Source organism: Saccostrea cucullata, unplaced genomic scaffold (genome assembly GCF_032062105.1).
Source record: "Saccostrea cucullata isolate Sc308-1 unplaced genomic scaffold, CSIRO_AGI_Scuc_v1 ctg1116, whole genome shotgun sequence".
Lineage (NCBI taxonomy): Eukaryota > Metazoa > Mollusca > Bivalvia > Ostreida > Ostreidae > Saccostrea > Saccostrea cuccullata.
In genome coordinates this window covers 110,949-128,467 of record NW_026925174.1, presented here as the reverse complement: position 1 = coordinate 128,467, position 17,519 = coordinate 110,949, and the positions used below count along the sequence as shown (strand labels likewise).

Below are 17,519 nucleotides of genomic sequence, written 5' to 3'. Positions count from 1 at the left end.
AACTTTAACCTTGCCCATATCTTTTGATTTAGTGGAGCTATGACTTTCATATTTCAAATGTGTATTCCTTGTGACAAGACCTCTTTTGAGTACCACCAAGTTTGACCTTTTGACCTTGACCTTGGAATTTGACCCACTTTTACAAAAAAATTCCAAAATTTTACTTTGGCCATAACTTTTGAATGGTGGGTATTAGGACTTTCATATTTCACATATGCATTTTTTGTAACAGGACCGTTCATTGGATACCAACAACTTTGACCTCTTGACCTTGGAAATTTCCGTACTTATGAAAAATCTGTAACCTTGACCATAACTTTTGAATAGTAACGGATAGAACTTTTATACTTCACAAATGTAATTCTTGTGAGAAGACCTTTCATTGATACGAAGAACTTTGACCTTTTGACCTTGGAGTTTTAACTACTTTTGAAAAACTTTAACCTTGGTCACAACTTTTGAGCGTTATTCACATATGTATTCTTAGTGACAAAACCTTTCATTGGATACCAACAACTTTGACCTTTTGACATTGACCTTGGAGATTTACGTACTTTTGAAAAAAACTTAAACTTTGACCATACTTTCTGAACGGTAAGTGCTAGGGCTTTTGTACTTCACATATGTAATCCTTGTGAGAAGACCTTTCATTGGATACCAAGAACTTTGACCCTTTGACCTTGACGTTTTAAATACTTTTTAAAAACTTTAACCTTGGTCACAACTTTTGAACGGTAGGTACTAGGACTTTCATATTTCACATATGTATTCTTTGTTGCAAGACCTTTTATTTGATACTAACAACTTTGACCTTTTGACCTTGACATTTGAGATTTACGCACTTATGAAAAAATGTTAACTTTGACCAAAACTTTTGAACGGTAAGGGCTAGGGCTTTCGTACTTCACATATGTAATCCTTATGAGAAGACCTTTCTTAAGAAACCAACAACTCAGACCCTTTTACCTTGGAGTTTGGAGTTACCTTTCAAAAAATTATCCTCGACTGTAACTTTTGAACAGTGGTGCTAGTGATATTGTATTTCACAATCGTATTTCTTGTGAGAAAAACCCTACTTTGTGTAATAATAAATTAATTTGCATTTAATAAAAGTTTAATCTTCGTAATGTTGCCATACAGGGTCATCAGTGTTTCACAAACACATCTTGTTCCTTATATTGAGAAGAGAAAGGGATTTCATATCTGACATGTGCATTACCTGTGACAAGATAATTTCGAGCATGCTATGATTTCTTACCCCTTGACCTTCACAATTGACCTTATTTATTTTTGTTTTGTTTCAGTTCTTTACCGTTAACATTCTGTCCTGTTTAACAATCTGCGAAATACAGGCAGAATATGCATACCTTGTGACCATAAACCTTTCAATTGCAAAAACAATAATATTGTACAAACATTTCATTTCGTATCTTTCATATATATGTTTCATTTGTCTAATATCCAAATTGAAATTTGTTTATATCATCTAATCTCCTTAATACCATCTTTGAACTTCTATTTGACTTCAAAGCACAGTAATCAATTCAGCTATCCGCTCTTCCTCCGTAGAACATCAACAACATTAAATTACACTATCAGAGATTGTTTACATATCCATACCCAAAATAATGGATCTGTTTAAAGATACATAATTTTAATTTTACATCTTTTGTGTAATACCATTGCAACGTTCCTGGTCTTTTTTCAAGGTCAATATAGGGATTTTGGTAATTACACGTACCCCATAATCATAGAAACAATAAATGGGATTAGCCAAGAGCCAAACTGTAAAAGAATTATCTATACATTGGAAAATAAAGATATAAAACAGTTTCCCGTAAAGGCAAATACTCTTTGTCTATATTCCATGGATAATTCACTTTCCTGTACATATATATTTAAGCACAAATTACTGAAATATTTTAACATTTGTTATCTCTTAAAGCTCAACCATTTGATATTAAACTTTTACGTATGAACAATTTCTAAAACAAGGTAAGTTATTGACAAACAAATTGATGAAGTAAGAATATAAACAGTCTAGTTTAGAGTAATTATTTCGTAAGAACTATTCTCGATCAAATGACCTTAGCTTTTCAGCAAATTTAATCAATCATTAAGACAATTGCTGACTGACTTTCACGTGATCCCAACTCTAATGTGTTGGAGGTCAGTATTTGTTCTGCTCCTTTATTCTGGTTATGTTTAATGGACCTTTGAGCTGGAATACTGTTCGTAATCTCCATAGTTTGCATACTTCAAAATCACCAGTGATTAATATTTTTAAGGGGAATGTCCGGCCACCTTTACAGCAGTAAGAACAAAATTTAAACATTTCTTCAAATGGCTAAAATACATTATATTTTGATCAAATTTCAAGTCCTTATGATAAAGATACAGTAAATATGCAGGATTGAATGCATGTTTTGTATATATAATCTATAATTTTGCAGAAAAATGCTTTTGATATGCTCCTTATAATTAGAGCTGCGCAGATACAGAATTAAATAAAAATATGCAAAGTGTGCATTAATATTATCTCTACAACCACTTGTTTAGAAAATGTCAACTGGTAATTTCAAGTTTTAAACATGGTACTACGAGTATTTTCTTTAAAAGGAGTGTAAAGAACCATGAAAGCAGTTCATGGATTACAGAACGAGGTCTATTTTTACCGAAGATTTTTTTCCTGACCTCTTCTTAATATGGAGGTACATAATAATCTTAAAAAAGAGCAGAGAATTACAGTTGGAAAATGTTTTAAATAATATAAAGTTAACAATTTTACAAAAAGAAATAGGGAAAAAAACTATTTTATTCCATGCAAGGAAAAATGAACACCATAAAAGTTAAAAATTAAGAATCTGTTAAGTCTGACACGGATAACTTATTTTATCTATCAAAATTTAAATTATCACCAATGAAACACAGAGAAAATTAGACACATAAAATCGTTATGAATAATCCTGTTTTAGTACATACTAGTATACTATATCAAATAAATGTTTACAATTTTCTTCACATCAGAGCACCGTTTCAAAAGGAATTAAATCATTCAGAGTGGGTAAGGAGATTTACTGAATAAAACAAACTTTTTTTTCATTTTGCCAATGTTGTCAAATTTATAATTTTACATCGTAAAGAAAAAACATAATGAAATATTTTGACCATCTTTAAAATGTTATTTAGTCGATCTCCCGACTCAATGAAAAATTATTGGAAATATTTATACATGTGAAATTGTTTTTCCTTAAAATTTAAACATATTTGTTGACGGAATAAAAAGAAAAAGCATATCGTGTAATGGGATGTAAAAAAATTGAGTTGGGCATTTCTAGTCAGTAGGTCGGGAGAGAGGGCAACGAAACTTCTTTTTAAAAGGTGGACTTAACAATGTAAGGCTAGTACGTGTTTCATCACATACTTAGTAATTCAAAATTTCTGATGCTTTGGCACTATTTTGAAAAAAAACCAAACAAACATAGGGTTTTCGTAGGGTTGAGGGTGGGGGTCGGGGTATAATCCAACGATAGACATAGCATAGGCAATGGACCTTTCTTTGCAAACATTGTGCACTCTTCTGAATTTCGAAGAAACTCAATATATTTTATCAAACTTCGTATGTTGGGAGAGCTTAGAAAGAACTTTATTCGGTAATAACCAATATCTGCCCCCCCCCCCCCCCCAAATCAAAATTTGACGGAGAAATATTTAATTATATTCTTAAATAGGGGGATATGTGCTAACTTCAAAGCACTAAATATTTTCATGAGCATTGACATTTATGTTTGAAAAGACGTCACGAAAATGACGTAAATTTAAAATTTCCAAGACTTCTACAGAAAAATGTATATATTACGTGTCACAGATCTTTTGTCAGAAATAAGAAACAGATTCTTAAAATATACATGTATTTATATTTGAGTCATTATCAATGACTGTTGATTGGTTCCTTGGATTAGTATGGCGCTGTGGCCCGTAATGGCGGAGTCCCCGACATGTGGCGCATTATACTGTTACTGTGGAAAGCCTCGTCTGGTCCTTCCTATTGTATATAACCTTGGTTCCCTACTTCTTCTTCTTCCTTCTAACTACTAGGATCTATGGAATGTTTATCAAAAACCTATAGTAATAGTTTGTTAAATTATGTACATATACTTCATATTTCATATACAATACTAAATATGCATATTTCCCTATACATATTTTACTCTACTCATACTTTGTACTCAACATACTCTTCACACTTTAGACATGGCCATTTTACTTTATATGAAGAATACACATTGCAAGTATTCAATTTACTGCTTTACAAATACGTATTACATGTTCAATGCTACTGACGCATTGTTAATACTTCGAACATACTTCGAGTACAGTATTACTACTTACATATACTACAATGCTTACGACGCATCATTACTACTGAATATAAGTACATTATATACACAATTCAACAATATGTTTACTTCAAATAACTTCACCTAAAAATGCAGTGCGGCGAAGTAACATGGCATAATTTGCAGATATACCGTTACCTAAAATAAACATTAAACTGAAATACTTTTACCTCAGAAGTGAGTAGAATTTCTGGTATGAAATGAATATAAATAACAAATGAAAGACGTGGTATAAACTGGCAAAGGAACAACGTGTCCTTCTCTGGTGCCTGCTACGCCCAAACTGACCAGCAAGAGCTATTTAAATACCTCACCCGTACAGTTAGTTTCAACCCTCTAAATATAGGAATATGGACAAACGTTTGGGATTTAAAATACTATTTACACGGGTAAAATTCAATGATACACAGTTTGGACATTAAATGTGACGTTACGTCGATATTTTGAGTAAAAGTCACCGAGCGCAGGTCTGATCAGACTCAATGTTTTGATATAATGTGTAGAATGATAATATCAATGAAATATGCAAATATTGTTCCTGAGCAAACCTGCGCTGTATAAATTTTAAAGCTAAAATGGTTGAAATTTTGTCCAATCTGTCTTTTTTCTAAAAATGATATAAAATCGGACTAGTTTGTGACGTCATAAAAACAAAAATTGTCAATAAACTACTTTGAAACTATAATATGTTCTGTTAATTTATATTTCTCATACAATTTATAGAATTTAGCACAATTCAAGAATTTCAAAATTTGACTTTTTGGCGGGCAAAGATATGCAATCTAACACATGTAGTTCAACATAATGAGACATGATGTGTTTTAATGTCCAAAACATTACTCCCATTACTCCATACAATGTGTGGACCATCGCAAACAATCTCTATTTTCTGTGAGGTGCCTGAAGGAAATCCTATAACTGACCAATTTTCTCTCTAACTGCTGAACAAAACTGACATATGTACCAACTTTTCAAATGTAATACATTTAATTACAATTTGTTTTTCGTGCACTGCATATGGTTTAACATTTTTAAATTCGAAAAACTAAGCATCCTCTTTGCAGAGTCCCATTTGAAAATAATTTCTATCGCCACAAAAAAGAGATCCGTCGTAAACTGTGTTTAGAACAATTTTTATCTTGTTTCCTGAGTTTTAAAGGAGTCAACAAATTATCAAGACTTGTCTCATGGAAAAGTAAATAAAATCATGGTAATAAACGCATCTATCTACAGAAAATATATACCAACCACGTGCTCGTTGGAATGACTCGAGCGAAAAATAGAACAGTTTTTCCCGATTTGGTGGAGTGGGGTTTAAATCGCGTTTTTTATTAATCGGACGATGCGACGCAACAAACAAAAGTAGTAAGTTATAAAACCTAAGGGTTATATCTTAGTAATTTCTTGTCTTGATGTTATTATGGTCGCATTTATTTTAAAATCAATGTTATTTGAACTCCGTGTGACAGAGGAATACCGGACGAAATAAACTCATGGCCTCAGGAAGATCCCCATATGAAAAATCAAATTTTCAAGAATGATGGAAAAGGATAAGAAAAAAAGCTAAACGAATGGTTAAAGCCATATTATCAATGAATCGAACTGACATCATTTTCATTGCATATTTCATCTCGTGAATATTATAGCTGCGCTTTTCTAATTCAAAGAAAATAAACTTAATTAAATTAAGTTTGGTGTCTGACAGTAGGTAATAAGTGCATTAGCACTTTGAGTAACTTTGGGCTAGTTTGGTAGAGTATTAAGCGCATTCTTGGTATTTTATCATTTTACACCAGCCGAGATCCAATATGGCTAGTACATCCCCCTGAACATTCCAGTCAACCAAGGTGGTTTTTATCTATACTATTTCGTATTTCTCTTGAATAAATCAAACAGCGAAATCTATTGCACTGATTCTGTATTTTCAAAATAAAGTAGATTCTCTTTTAAACGTTTGTGCAAAAACATACATTTAAGGCAATCATTGATTTTTTTAAAATTCGTTTTCTTCTAATTTTGTTGTAGGAGCGCGATTCCACGATGTTTCTGTAAATGTCAACGAACCAGAAAGTGTGAGAAAAGTTTCTTGTGGCTTCTTTCCTGGACCAGCCTCAAGTGGGGATCGCATCCTGTTTCTTTGTGAGAATGGTGCCGTGGGTGAAAGTGTTACAATTATTTTGAATGATAGAAATGGACAAAAGAGTGTTCTTCATGTGTGTGAAGTAGAGGTTTTCGGGAAACATTAACTCTGCTTCAAACAAATGGTAACACTTAAACACCAAAATCTGTAACACAATTCCCTACGAGAAGTATACGACGGCTTTGGTTTTCAAATATCTTCACACGAGACATTCCGAGAATAGAACGAGAATGACGAAAAACATGGAAAGGATATTATACTGATGAAGATCAACAAAAACAACTAGAATATTTTCACGTGTATCAACGATGTTAAAAGCAAATCAAAAGCAAATTTTATTTGTATAGACATTCGTATAATCGGAGTTATAAGATGAATGAATTCATCCGATGTATAATTGATTTAACATAGTTTATGTAGCTAAAACAATAAGCTAATATTCGTTTGTGAAATATAGTTAAATGCACATTTTTGAAATAAATACATTGCGACATATGGCATATACTTAAAAGATGAATTCTACCGTTTTTTAAATAAATTTTCCTTTTTTGAGTATTTTCTTTTCTAATTTTCTCCAGACAAAGGGTCTTTTTGAGAAAGATTTTGCCTTTTTAAACTAGGTGATTTAACTGTTTTGTCCTATCTTAAACTAAGTGGATTAAGGTCCACATTTTAGCTCACCTGAGCCGAAGGCTCAAGTGAGCTTTTCTGATCACATTTTGTCCGTCTCCGTCCGTCCGTCTGTCTGTCTGTCTGTCTGTCCGTCTGTAAACTTTTCACATTTTCGACTTCTTCTCAAGAACCACTGGGCCAATTTTGACCAAACTTGGTACACAGCATTCTTGGGTGAAGAGGAATTTAAATTATTAAAATGAAGGGACATATCCCCTCGCAAGGGGAGATAATAAAGAAAAGATAAAAAATAGGGTGGGGTCATTAAAAAATCTTCTTCTCAAGAACCACTGGGCCAGAAAAGCTGAAACTTATGTGAAAGCATCCTAGGGTAGTGTAGATATTAAATTGTTCAAATCATGACCCCCGGGGGAAGGGCGGGGCCACAATGGGGAATCAAATTTTTACATAGAAATATATAGAAAAATCTTTGAAAATCCTCTTCTCAAGAACTACTGGGCCAGAAAAGCTGAAACTTATGTGAAAGCATCCTAGGGTAGTGAAGATATTAAATTGTTAAAATCATGACCCCCGGGGGAAGGGCGGGGCCACAATGGGGAATCAAAGTTTTACATAGAAATATATAGGAAAAATCTTGGAAAATCTTCTTCTCAAGAACTACTGGGCCAGAAAAGCTGAAACTTATGTGAAAGCATCCTAGGGTAGTGTAGATATTAAATTGTTCAAATCATGACCCCCGGGGGAAGGGCGGGGCCACAATGTGGAATCAAAGTTTTACATAGAAATATATAGGAAAAATCTTGGAAAATCTTCTTCTCAACAACCACTGGGCCAGAAAAGTTGAAACTTATGTGGAAGCACTCTTGGGTAGTGTAGATTCTAAATTGTTCAAATCATGACCCCCGGGGAAAGAGCGGGGCCACAATGGGGAATCAAAGTTTAACATAGAAATATATAGGAAAAATCTTTGAAAATCTTCTTCTCAAGAACCACTGGGCCAGAAAAGCTGAAACTTATGTGGGAGCATCCTTGTACAGTGTAGATTCTAAATTAAATCATGACCCCCGGGGGAAGGGTGGGCCACAATTGGTAATCAAAGTTTTACATAGAAATATATAGGAAAAATCTTTGAAAATCTTCTTCTCAAGAACCAGTGGGCCAGAAAAGCTGAAACTTATGTGGGAGCATCCTTGTACAGTGTAGATTCTAAATTAAATCATGACCCCCGGGGGAAGGGTGGACCACAATTGGTAATCAAAGTTTTACATAGAAATATATTGGGAAAATCTTTGAAAATCTTCTTCTCAAGAACCACCGTGCCAGAAAAGTTGAAACTTATGTGGAAGCATTCTTGGGTAATGTAGATTTTGAATTGTTCAAATCATGACCCCTAGGGGAAGGGTGGAGCCACAATGGGGGATCAAAGTTTTACATAAAAATATATAGGAAAAATCTTTGAAAATCTTCTTCTCAAGAACCACTGGGCCAGAAAAGCTGAAACTTATTTGCACATGGAAGGATCCTGGGGTAGTTGATTTCAAAATGTCTTAATTATGATCAGTGGGGTAGGGTGGGGATACATAATGTATTACAAAGGGGAAATTTGGTAAAGAACAGAATGGTCAAAGCTTCTCAGGTGAGCGATGTGGCCCATGGGCCTCTTGTTAACTATAATTACCTCACGAGAAATGATATGTTCGCAGGACTATGGTTGTTGGGTAAAGAAGAACATGAACATTTTGGACAATTATGTTTCAGATGTCCAATATCTATGTACTAAAGAGGTTTCTTTGTAGTTAAAGATATAGAAAGCAGAGGTCGATGCATATGTGTAAGAAATACAAGGTGTGAATGGACTTCAACTTGAAATATGTTGGCACACAAATCTGGATCTGTTGTGACAAGGATATTCCATATTAAGTTCGTCGATTCCTTTGTTAGCATATTAAAGTTTATGATAAAAAGTGACAAAAGTACGGTTGAATATCTGAACCTTGCGGTATTTTCTGATGAGAGCAAATATGTGAGAAATGAGTCGTTATAAGGCTTTTCTGCATGAATCTCAGAGATTTACCAAACTAGTGATATATTTCCAGAATGGTCCTCCTTCATGTCATATTCTTTAATGATTAATCATATTCATCTACCCAACTAATATTACAGCCACTTTCATTACTTGTTATGAACATTACAATAAAAGATTAAGACAAAACGGTATCTTCTCCTTTAATCAACTTAAATTCTTTAAAAGTGATGTATTTCATGAAGCCTACTGCGCTTCAAGAAATATACCTTTGTGACAAGTCTGTGTGATTTACACACCAAAAACTCACACAGAACTTTAAAACATTTCTTATATTAACTATATGAATGTTTGAAAGCCCCCAAACATTTACTCAATATATGAATTTATTGCTGTCCTATCTCGTTGCATTTTTACTGGCGTCGCTGTAGCCTCATTGTTCTCCGTGTACATTTCTACGCTTGAGTATACATGAAAACGGAATTCAAATCAATTTTGCAGTTGGCTTAGTAGAAATTATTAATTATAATTAAAATTATTCAATTTTATTCCAATTTTAAGTAGTGGTAAACATTTTTGATAACTGTCTCAAGAATTGACTTTTACCGCACTGTGTTGCACCTATATATTTAGCCTATAGATATGTCATATATGTTACTTGTGATAATATCGTGAATGCTTCGTAAACATTTTTTAATAAATCCAAACTGCTAATGTTACAAAGTAAAACGGACGATTTAAAAAGGATCTCTTAAACTCAGGACCCCCCCCCCCCCCAAAAAAAAAAAAAAAAAAAAAAAAACACATACACACACAAAAAAATACTCTGGTATCATAAGAGATTTGATAAGGTGCCTAGGAGGAGTAAGCCTCCCCATCTTTTTCGACTGGTCGTCGTAAACCTTATATTGTAAATCTTGCAATGACCTGATTTATAAACGAAGGATTTCAAAATCAAAACTAGTGAAAAAATATTAACCTAACAATAATGTAACCAGTCAGTGAAATACGACCCATTTATAGGATATTTTTGAAGAAAAAAAATCATATATCTTTGAAATATTTGCAGAATGTTGACTTTACACGAAAAGTTTGAAAGTCCTTCAACATCAAGTCATTTTTAGTTTCCTGTATTGGTTTAAAAATTGTTCGTTCTCAGAACTAAACATGCTCTCGTGTATATTATATTTTTGGAGACATAACCATCTTAGGTGATACTGGAATATTACTGCATAATTGTGATTAATATGTCCCGCATCGCTCATAACATGTAACTTAAATATTACGTTTTAGTACTTTAATACTTTCACATACAAATATTTCAATGAATACTGTATATTTCTAATGACTAATGATACAATCTTCTAGAGGCTGGAGAACTTTAATCAAATAAATGATAATCTTCAAAATCCTGCTTCATCGTTGACATAACGGTATTACATGCCTTCAACTCGACTTTCAGATATATCGACGACGTATTGTCAATTAACAATGGTAATTTCCATTCCTACGTCGATACGATATATCCAGGAGAGCTTGAGATTAAAGACACGACAGAGTGTGAAACATCTGTTTCATACTTGGACATTTTACTTGAAAAAAAACGTTAATGGTAACATAACAACCAAGCTATATGATAAACTTGACGACTTTAATTTTTCTATCGGCAACTTCCCCTACTTATGCAGCAATATACCTTCATCATCTGCATACGGATTGTATATATCTGAGTTAATTCGATACGCAAGAGCATGCTTTACGTATGAACAATTTCTAAAACGGGGTAGATTATTGACAATCAAGTTGATGAAACAAGAATATCAGCAGTCTCGTTGAGTGTCATCATTTCGTAAGTTCTATGGTCGATACAATGACCTTGTAAGAAAATTCAATTTATCATTGAGTCAAATGCTGACTAACGTTTTTCATACTTATTGTTAGTTCATTATTTATACACTGAATTGACGATGGATTTTTCCGTTATTTCCTGATCATGACAAGGAGCAAAAGGCGGGTGTGGTCGGTCAGCAGGGGATTCTCACACCTCAATGGCACCTGATCCAACCTTTGATGTATCGGAGGTCCATGTTTGCTCTGCTCTTATTTTGTATTGTTTTATGGACTTTGAGACTGAATACTGTTTGTTATCTCCATATCCTTCATGCAGACTAAAAAAGTCAATGGAAGACAAAGAATTCTTTAAATAATCTTCTCTTATAAATTTTAATATGCATCCTAAATTTATTGATGCATGATAATTATCTCTGAAAAATTAATAAAAACTATTATGTAGTACAACCAGAGGAGATACGGGAACGACGAAAACAGCTGTATGAAGTTCAAAGAAAATATGCAGAACGAAATATCGAGACGAAAATGAAGGGGGACAAGCTTATCTTTACCCAGAGTAATTCAATCTACAGAGAGAAAGTAGGATCTCTTCCAGCGGCAGATGAGGTGATTTCCAGCGATGCAGTCAAGATTACCGTTAACCCTGGAAAGTCAATTGAGGACAACTGAAACCGGTTTATGGCGCATTCCACCCAAGTCGACTCTTATAAACAGATTAAACGATCATTAGTGGAAATCATGCGTATCGAAACCGTACCCAGCGCGAGCCATAACGTTTATGCTTATAGCTTCACAAGCAGTGATGGGTTAATCCATGAAGGATCAAATGATGACGGTGAACATGGTGCGGGAAGGTTACTTTTAAAACTGCTAGCCGAAAACGAAGTTAACAACGTACTGGTGGTTGTTTCTCGATGGCATGGAAACAATATTGGACCTCGTCGATTTTCCCATATCAAAGAAGCAGGTCTTAGTGCGGTAAAAAATTTACCAACTTCCGTTTGAATACATGAAAAATAAACACAGTATCATCTTTGACTCTAGAACTGTTCTGGTCTTGATCTGAAATTATTTTTTAAATGTGATCTGAAGTTAAAATGTGTAATACATTTTTATTGAATTTTCAAGTATCCCGGATTTATTTCTTCCAGCCAATAATATTCCGGCAAGTTTTGAAACACACTATTTCCTGTTCTTGCATAATTATAGCATTTCCCGAAATAAGTTGTGTATTCTTTTTATCAGCTCAACTGTAGGCGATATGTAAGTTTAATTTTTCTTCTCAACATGTCACATAATTTATAGGGATCTGTATACATTGTCTTTTTGGTTATTTATAGATACATAACCTAATTAATTAAAAATTGGGAGATAAGGGTTAATTTACAAAATTTATTGTTCGTTCGAATTTCCTCAGAATGTAAGGGTAGCCAAGTTCTGCATAGGCTTACAGTTATACTTGTTATTTAACAGGTCCAGGCAAATCACTATATATAGCTATATACCTATTTTTAGCTATATAGGTATTTAAACCTATTATAAATAGCTATATCGACATATCATCGGATATCTCGAGCGGTTTTTTTGGCGGCTGTAGAATCGCGGGAGAATCGCAAGATGGTAAGATATTTTCTTTTTTTAGACGTCAATCAGCAAATGATATCACACATAAGAGCCGCGTTTAGATAATATAGGTCGTTAAAATATTGATGTGAGTGAAATAATCATCGAGTAGGGTACAATTTTAAGACATATGTATTAAAAACAATGAATGAACATGCTAAGGCCAAAAAAAAAATATGTGTGTTTCCGGTAACATGTCCCTGAAAATTAGGGTAGGTAGGTAGGCAATTACTTTTTTTTTTACTTTTACTTTTTATTTTAACTGAACATTATATTTGACTGTTTTTTTAGGTATAATGTATATGATATTAAATATAAACAAGTAGTATTTTGTTTTCTAGAGGTAGGTAGCAGAACCAATTGCAAGAAATTGATTTACAGAAAAAGACATTTGAATTTTAATCACAATTTAATATTGAAAATTTGTCACATTTAACAAAAAAGTAAAATAAAGAATTCAAAATAGTTTTTCAGGCCTACTTCTACCTCGACCTCATTATCATTACATGTAAAGACATAGTAAATATCCATTTCTTTCCAATAATGTCAGAGTAAAACCACCGTTGTTAGCTTCAAAATTATGACCATCTCCAAATAAATTTCCCACAGTCCAGTGCCAAAGAAAGTTATATATATTATTGCAGTAATTTTGTATGAGTGTGGACATTTCTTGAGCTTAAAGCTAATGACAACATCTGGTGGACTTGGAGTTGAGTGATGCACATATAAAATAAGTGATGCAATTTGACACACTAGCCATATTCCTGGAGTGTTTGCCTAGTGGCTGCCCCATAGAGCGTTTTAAATGAATTGGAGTGCATTTTAAAACTGAACTAATCATGCTAATAGGGGTCAAACAATTCTTTTATGCTTTGTATTATATATCATTGGATTTGTAATAAATTGAATTTTTCTCATCCTATTTACAGAATTTTTATTGTAATTTTCTATAAATAAATAATTCAGGTGAAAGCAGGTGTAAATCGCAAAATAGATATTTTAAACAAATATGCCAAAATTGTCTTTAAAAACTATGAAATTTATGTGTGATGTTATAATTAATTATTAATTTATTATCCATTTTATAAGTTTGATTCCTCAGAAATCAATAATTGTACTGATACTACAATGTCAATCTCGCCAACAAATTTTCAATCTTGTGTGATAAAGCTTGATTTCTAAACGTTTTTGAATATTTTAATGATCAAATTCTATTTAAATAATTACAGTGGACCTTCAGATATCCGGACGCCAGATATCCGGATGCTTCAGTATCCGGACGATTTTTCGCCGGAACGAAATTTTAAAATGTTATTCTGTCTTGTTTAACTGGTGTTTCAGATATCCGGATGCTTCACATATCCGGACAAATTGACTGGGAACCAAAGCGTCCGGATAAATGAGGGTCCACTGTATTTTCTACACCTTTACATTCATAACTATGCGTAAAATGGAAGATATCTTCTGAATTTCTGAGAAACAGGAAACGAAATCGGCACTGCGCGGTTCCGAACTTCACAAAATTTTCGTATCTTATATTGAAGTATATTACACGTGTAGATCATTATAATTATCAAACATTTCAAGGAAAATGAAGTTGATAGCTTGAATTTCATGTAATGCTTTACTGGATGAGAAAATATTGCGTATTGACTGAATTATATGCTCAAAAACCATCGTAAGTAACAGTCCGCCATTTTGAATTTTGGTGGGACTTTCCGAGATTCTTATGTTTTTTAAATAAGTAAATCATGTGATTTCCAACTGCAGTATGATGCAGTCATCTATTGTTAACCTGTAGGTGGCCACCTGTGCTCTGATAATTTAAAAACAAGCGGTAATTTCAAGTCAAATCAACAATGAAAATATACACACGTGTCAACATCGATTCGGTCAAAAGTCTCATTAAGGGTTGGATGCTAAGTGTCAAAAGTCGTCATTAAAGGGTAAAGGAGGGAACGATCTAAGGGGAAAAGAGCTATTATCTATGCATGTATAATCTTAAAATGCTTGAAAAGACGTTTTTATTTATCTGTTACAAGTGCATTTTTAACTGCGCGCGTTTTGAAGACTGTAGTTTTAGAACAAATTACGGTACGTTATCCGGATTTGCAATAAAAAGTGCTAGGGTCGGCGCGTAAAATTAGGGTCGGTCGGGTAACCGGAAACACAGGTATTTTTTTTTTGGCCTAAAAACTCACCGACTGCTTCGATGCTCTTTTGAAGAATGTCTGCACCGGAAATGACACATTGAAACTAAATAATTGAGCCGGAGGAGGGCGAATCCGCATCTTCCAGTTCAATTTCTATGGAAGCATAGAGAGTGTTAAAAGTACAGTTTTACATTACAATAGTATATGATAAAATAAAACTATACTGTGGTCCATATAAAGTTTTAGAATGTATTTATTATGAAATTAAGAGTATAAAAATGTAGAGTGGTGATTATTTTCAGGTGATAAAGTTAATATGAACGTGTGGATTGGCGAAAAGAGGGGGGGGGGGGTGTTGTAGAATACTTATTATAATATTTACATCTTTAATAGGACAGTAAACTGCATCAATTTAAAAAAATGCATGTAATTATGGAGGAAACAAGAAAGGGCAACCGAAAAAAGGAAGACCTAAGAATGGGGAGACTGGCAATATCTATATGGAAGACGGCCACAAGAGGGCGCAGTCTCTCTACCAAAGAAAAAACACCTTATTTAAGAAGGTTAGTGTATAAATTGTATCAAATATATAATTTAGCAATAAAATAACTATGAAGTCTATGTAATAAAAATGAGAAAAAATTATACCTGCTTCCCCTTCATCCATTTCTTCTCTCAACTGTATCAAGTTTTTATAGAATTTTATTAAAATGGCCTTCTTCTCATTCTTTATTTTTATCCATTCTCCATTTTTTTTCTTCTCCTTATATAAAAGATATATAAATGTAAGAAAATGATAAGAATGATTTAAAACATAAATTAAAAATAAATAAATAATGAAACTTAAAATAATACTTTATAGAAAAATTCAATTACCTATGTCACAATCAATTTCTTTCAGTCTGTGCAACTCAGTATCTATAATTTTACTTATTTCCTGCTTCGTCTTACTCATGATACAGTTGTAAGACTGTCTGTCCTCAGGTGTTATAAATATAGGAGCCAGACATTTCTGTTGGCATACGGTATTACTCTCTGCACAGCATTTTACGAAATCGATTAAATTTGATTTACACTTGGAGGAGAAATTAACGATGTCGTCATCTAATTTTTTTCCTGAAATGCTACAGGGATGTCTCTGCTGAAATGGTGTGGTCAAATATTCTGAGTCCCTGAGCTCTATCCTCCAGCTTTTGATTTCCAATTCCAGATTGGTGTGATAGATTGTATCCGTTTTCTCTTCATGCACACCGAAGACGGTGTATATGTTTTCACGAATCTTTCAATAAAATAATTTTAAAAATTAGCTAAATTTATGTGAATAGTAGAATAAAATAATAAATAAAAAATTGCTAAATTTATTTATTTCTTCAGTATATATTTAATTTTACTTATCTTATAGGCAAAGGAACTTCATACAACCACAAAGGCAGACGTCCTTGTGGTTGTTAAACCCACAAGTGGAAAAACCATTCATTGGTGCACCCCACATTTTGAAGAGGTATAATAAAAAAAAAACATGCATAAATTGTTAATGTAATGTGGGAAAAAATATTAAATATTAGCAATATAAACATATATGTGTATTTCATAAATCATGCATATATTAGTTTTTATTATTTTCTTAATTATTTTACAGCTGTCAAATCTAACAACTTCATCATCTTCTTCTTCTACTTCCTCTTCTACTGCTACCTCTTCCACTACTTCTTCTCAAAGGACTATTTCTCAACCCACACCTTCTCACTCTTCACCTGCACCCCCCTCTGTCAATTCCTCTGATACAGACTCTGAAATTCAGCATGTCACTTACCCCTCCCCACAACCTTCTACTTCCTTTTCATCACCTCCTCCGACTAACAAAAGAAGAAGATCATCAACTACAACTGAAACTTCATCATCCACCAAAAAGAACAAGAGCACGCAGACTGCTTCCTTTAACGCTGGTCTAGAAAAACAGTGCAACGTTTGCTTGTCGGAAGAGGAGAAGGGCTACTGGGTCGGTTGCGACCACAAGTCAAAAAAGTGCCAGTACTGGGTGCACGACAGGTGTTTAGGATTTACATTCAAAAATAAGGCAGAACTTAAGAAAGTTGTGTTCAAATGACCATCACATATGTGAAATTTAATATATTAGTATGAAATAAATTATCAATTGTAAATAATTCACCTTCTCTAGTTTATCAAGATTCCTGCATGCCTGGTTCCAATGTATAAATTTTGGTGCACCAGGTGGTAACCATCTTTTTGTCTCTTTGTTTTTGGACTCCAAAATGAAGTCCCCACCTTCTCCCTTACTGTGATGCCCTGATTCTACAATGATTTTTTGTTTAAAATACCTTCATCTTTCATTTCTTTATTTATAATCTGTGTTTTATGTTGCGAAGTTAAGGTACGAGTTATAGATTCGTTCTCATTTATGAAATGGAGAACTTCAGATGGGGCGCTTAATCTCATGATGGAGTCAAGGACTTCTATCTGTTGGTAGTTGAACTTATTAAGGCCAAAAAATAAAGGAGCAAACTTTATTCTTCCCGCCATCATAACTTGACTTTTGTTTCTACGTACACCCACTCGAAACATGTACAGGGCAAGAATGTACGTGAAAACAATTTCTTGGACAAATCTGCAAATAAGATTAATTTTGATATCTAAATAAGTTTTTTCATAAAAAAAAAATGTAATGGCATAAAGCA

At 33.4% G+C, this 17,519-nt stretch overlaps 1 protein-coding gene and 1 pseudogene across 1 annotated transcript; both read left to right on the top strand.

The window, feature by feature from the left end:
- The first annotated feature begins 9,203 nt into the window (after positions 1-9,203).
- Positions 9,204-12,052, top strand: LOC134268232 (protein IMPACT homolog; annotated as a pseudogene).
- Positions 12,053-12,864: 812 nt separating this feature from the next.
- On the top strand, positions 12,865-16,930 carry LOC134268231 (uncharacterized). Its single transcript, XM_062750421.1, has 3 exons — positions 12,865-12,882; positions 16,226-16,324; positions 16,463-16,930. The coding sequence occupies exons 1-3, from the start codon at positions 12,865-12,867 to the stop codon at positions 16,928-16,930; spliced, it is 585 nt and encodes a 194-aa protein (XP_062606405.1).
- The last annotated feature ends 589 nt before the right edge of the window (positions 16,931-17,519 follow it).

Coding starts and splice junctions, on each gene's coding strand:
- LOC134268231 (XM_062750421.1), top strand. Junction 16,325..16,462: donor GCACCCCACATTTTGAAGAG/GTATAATAAAAA, acceptor ATTATTTTACAG/CTGTCAAATCTAACAACTTC.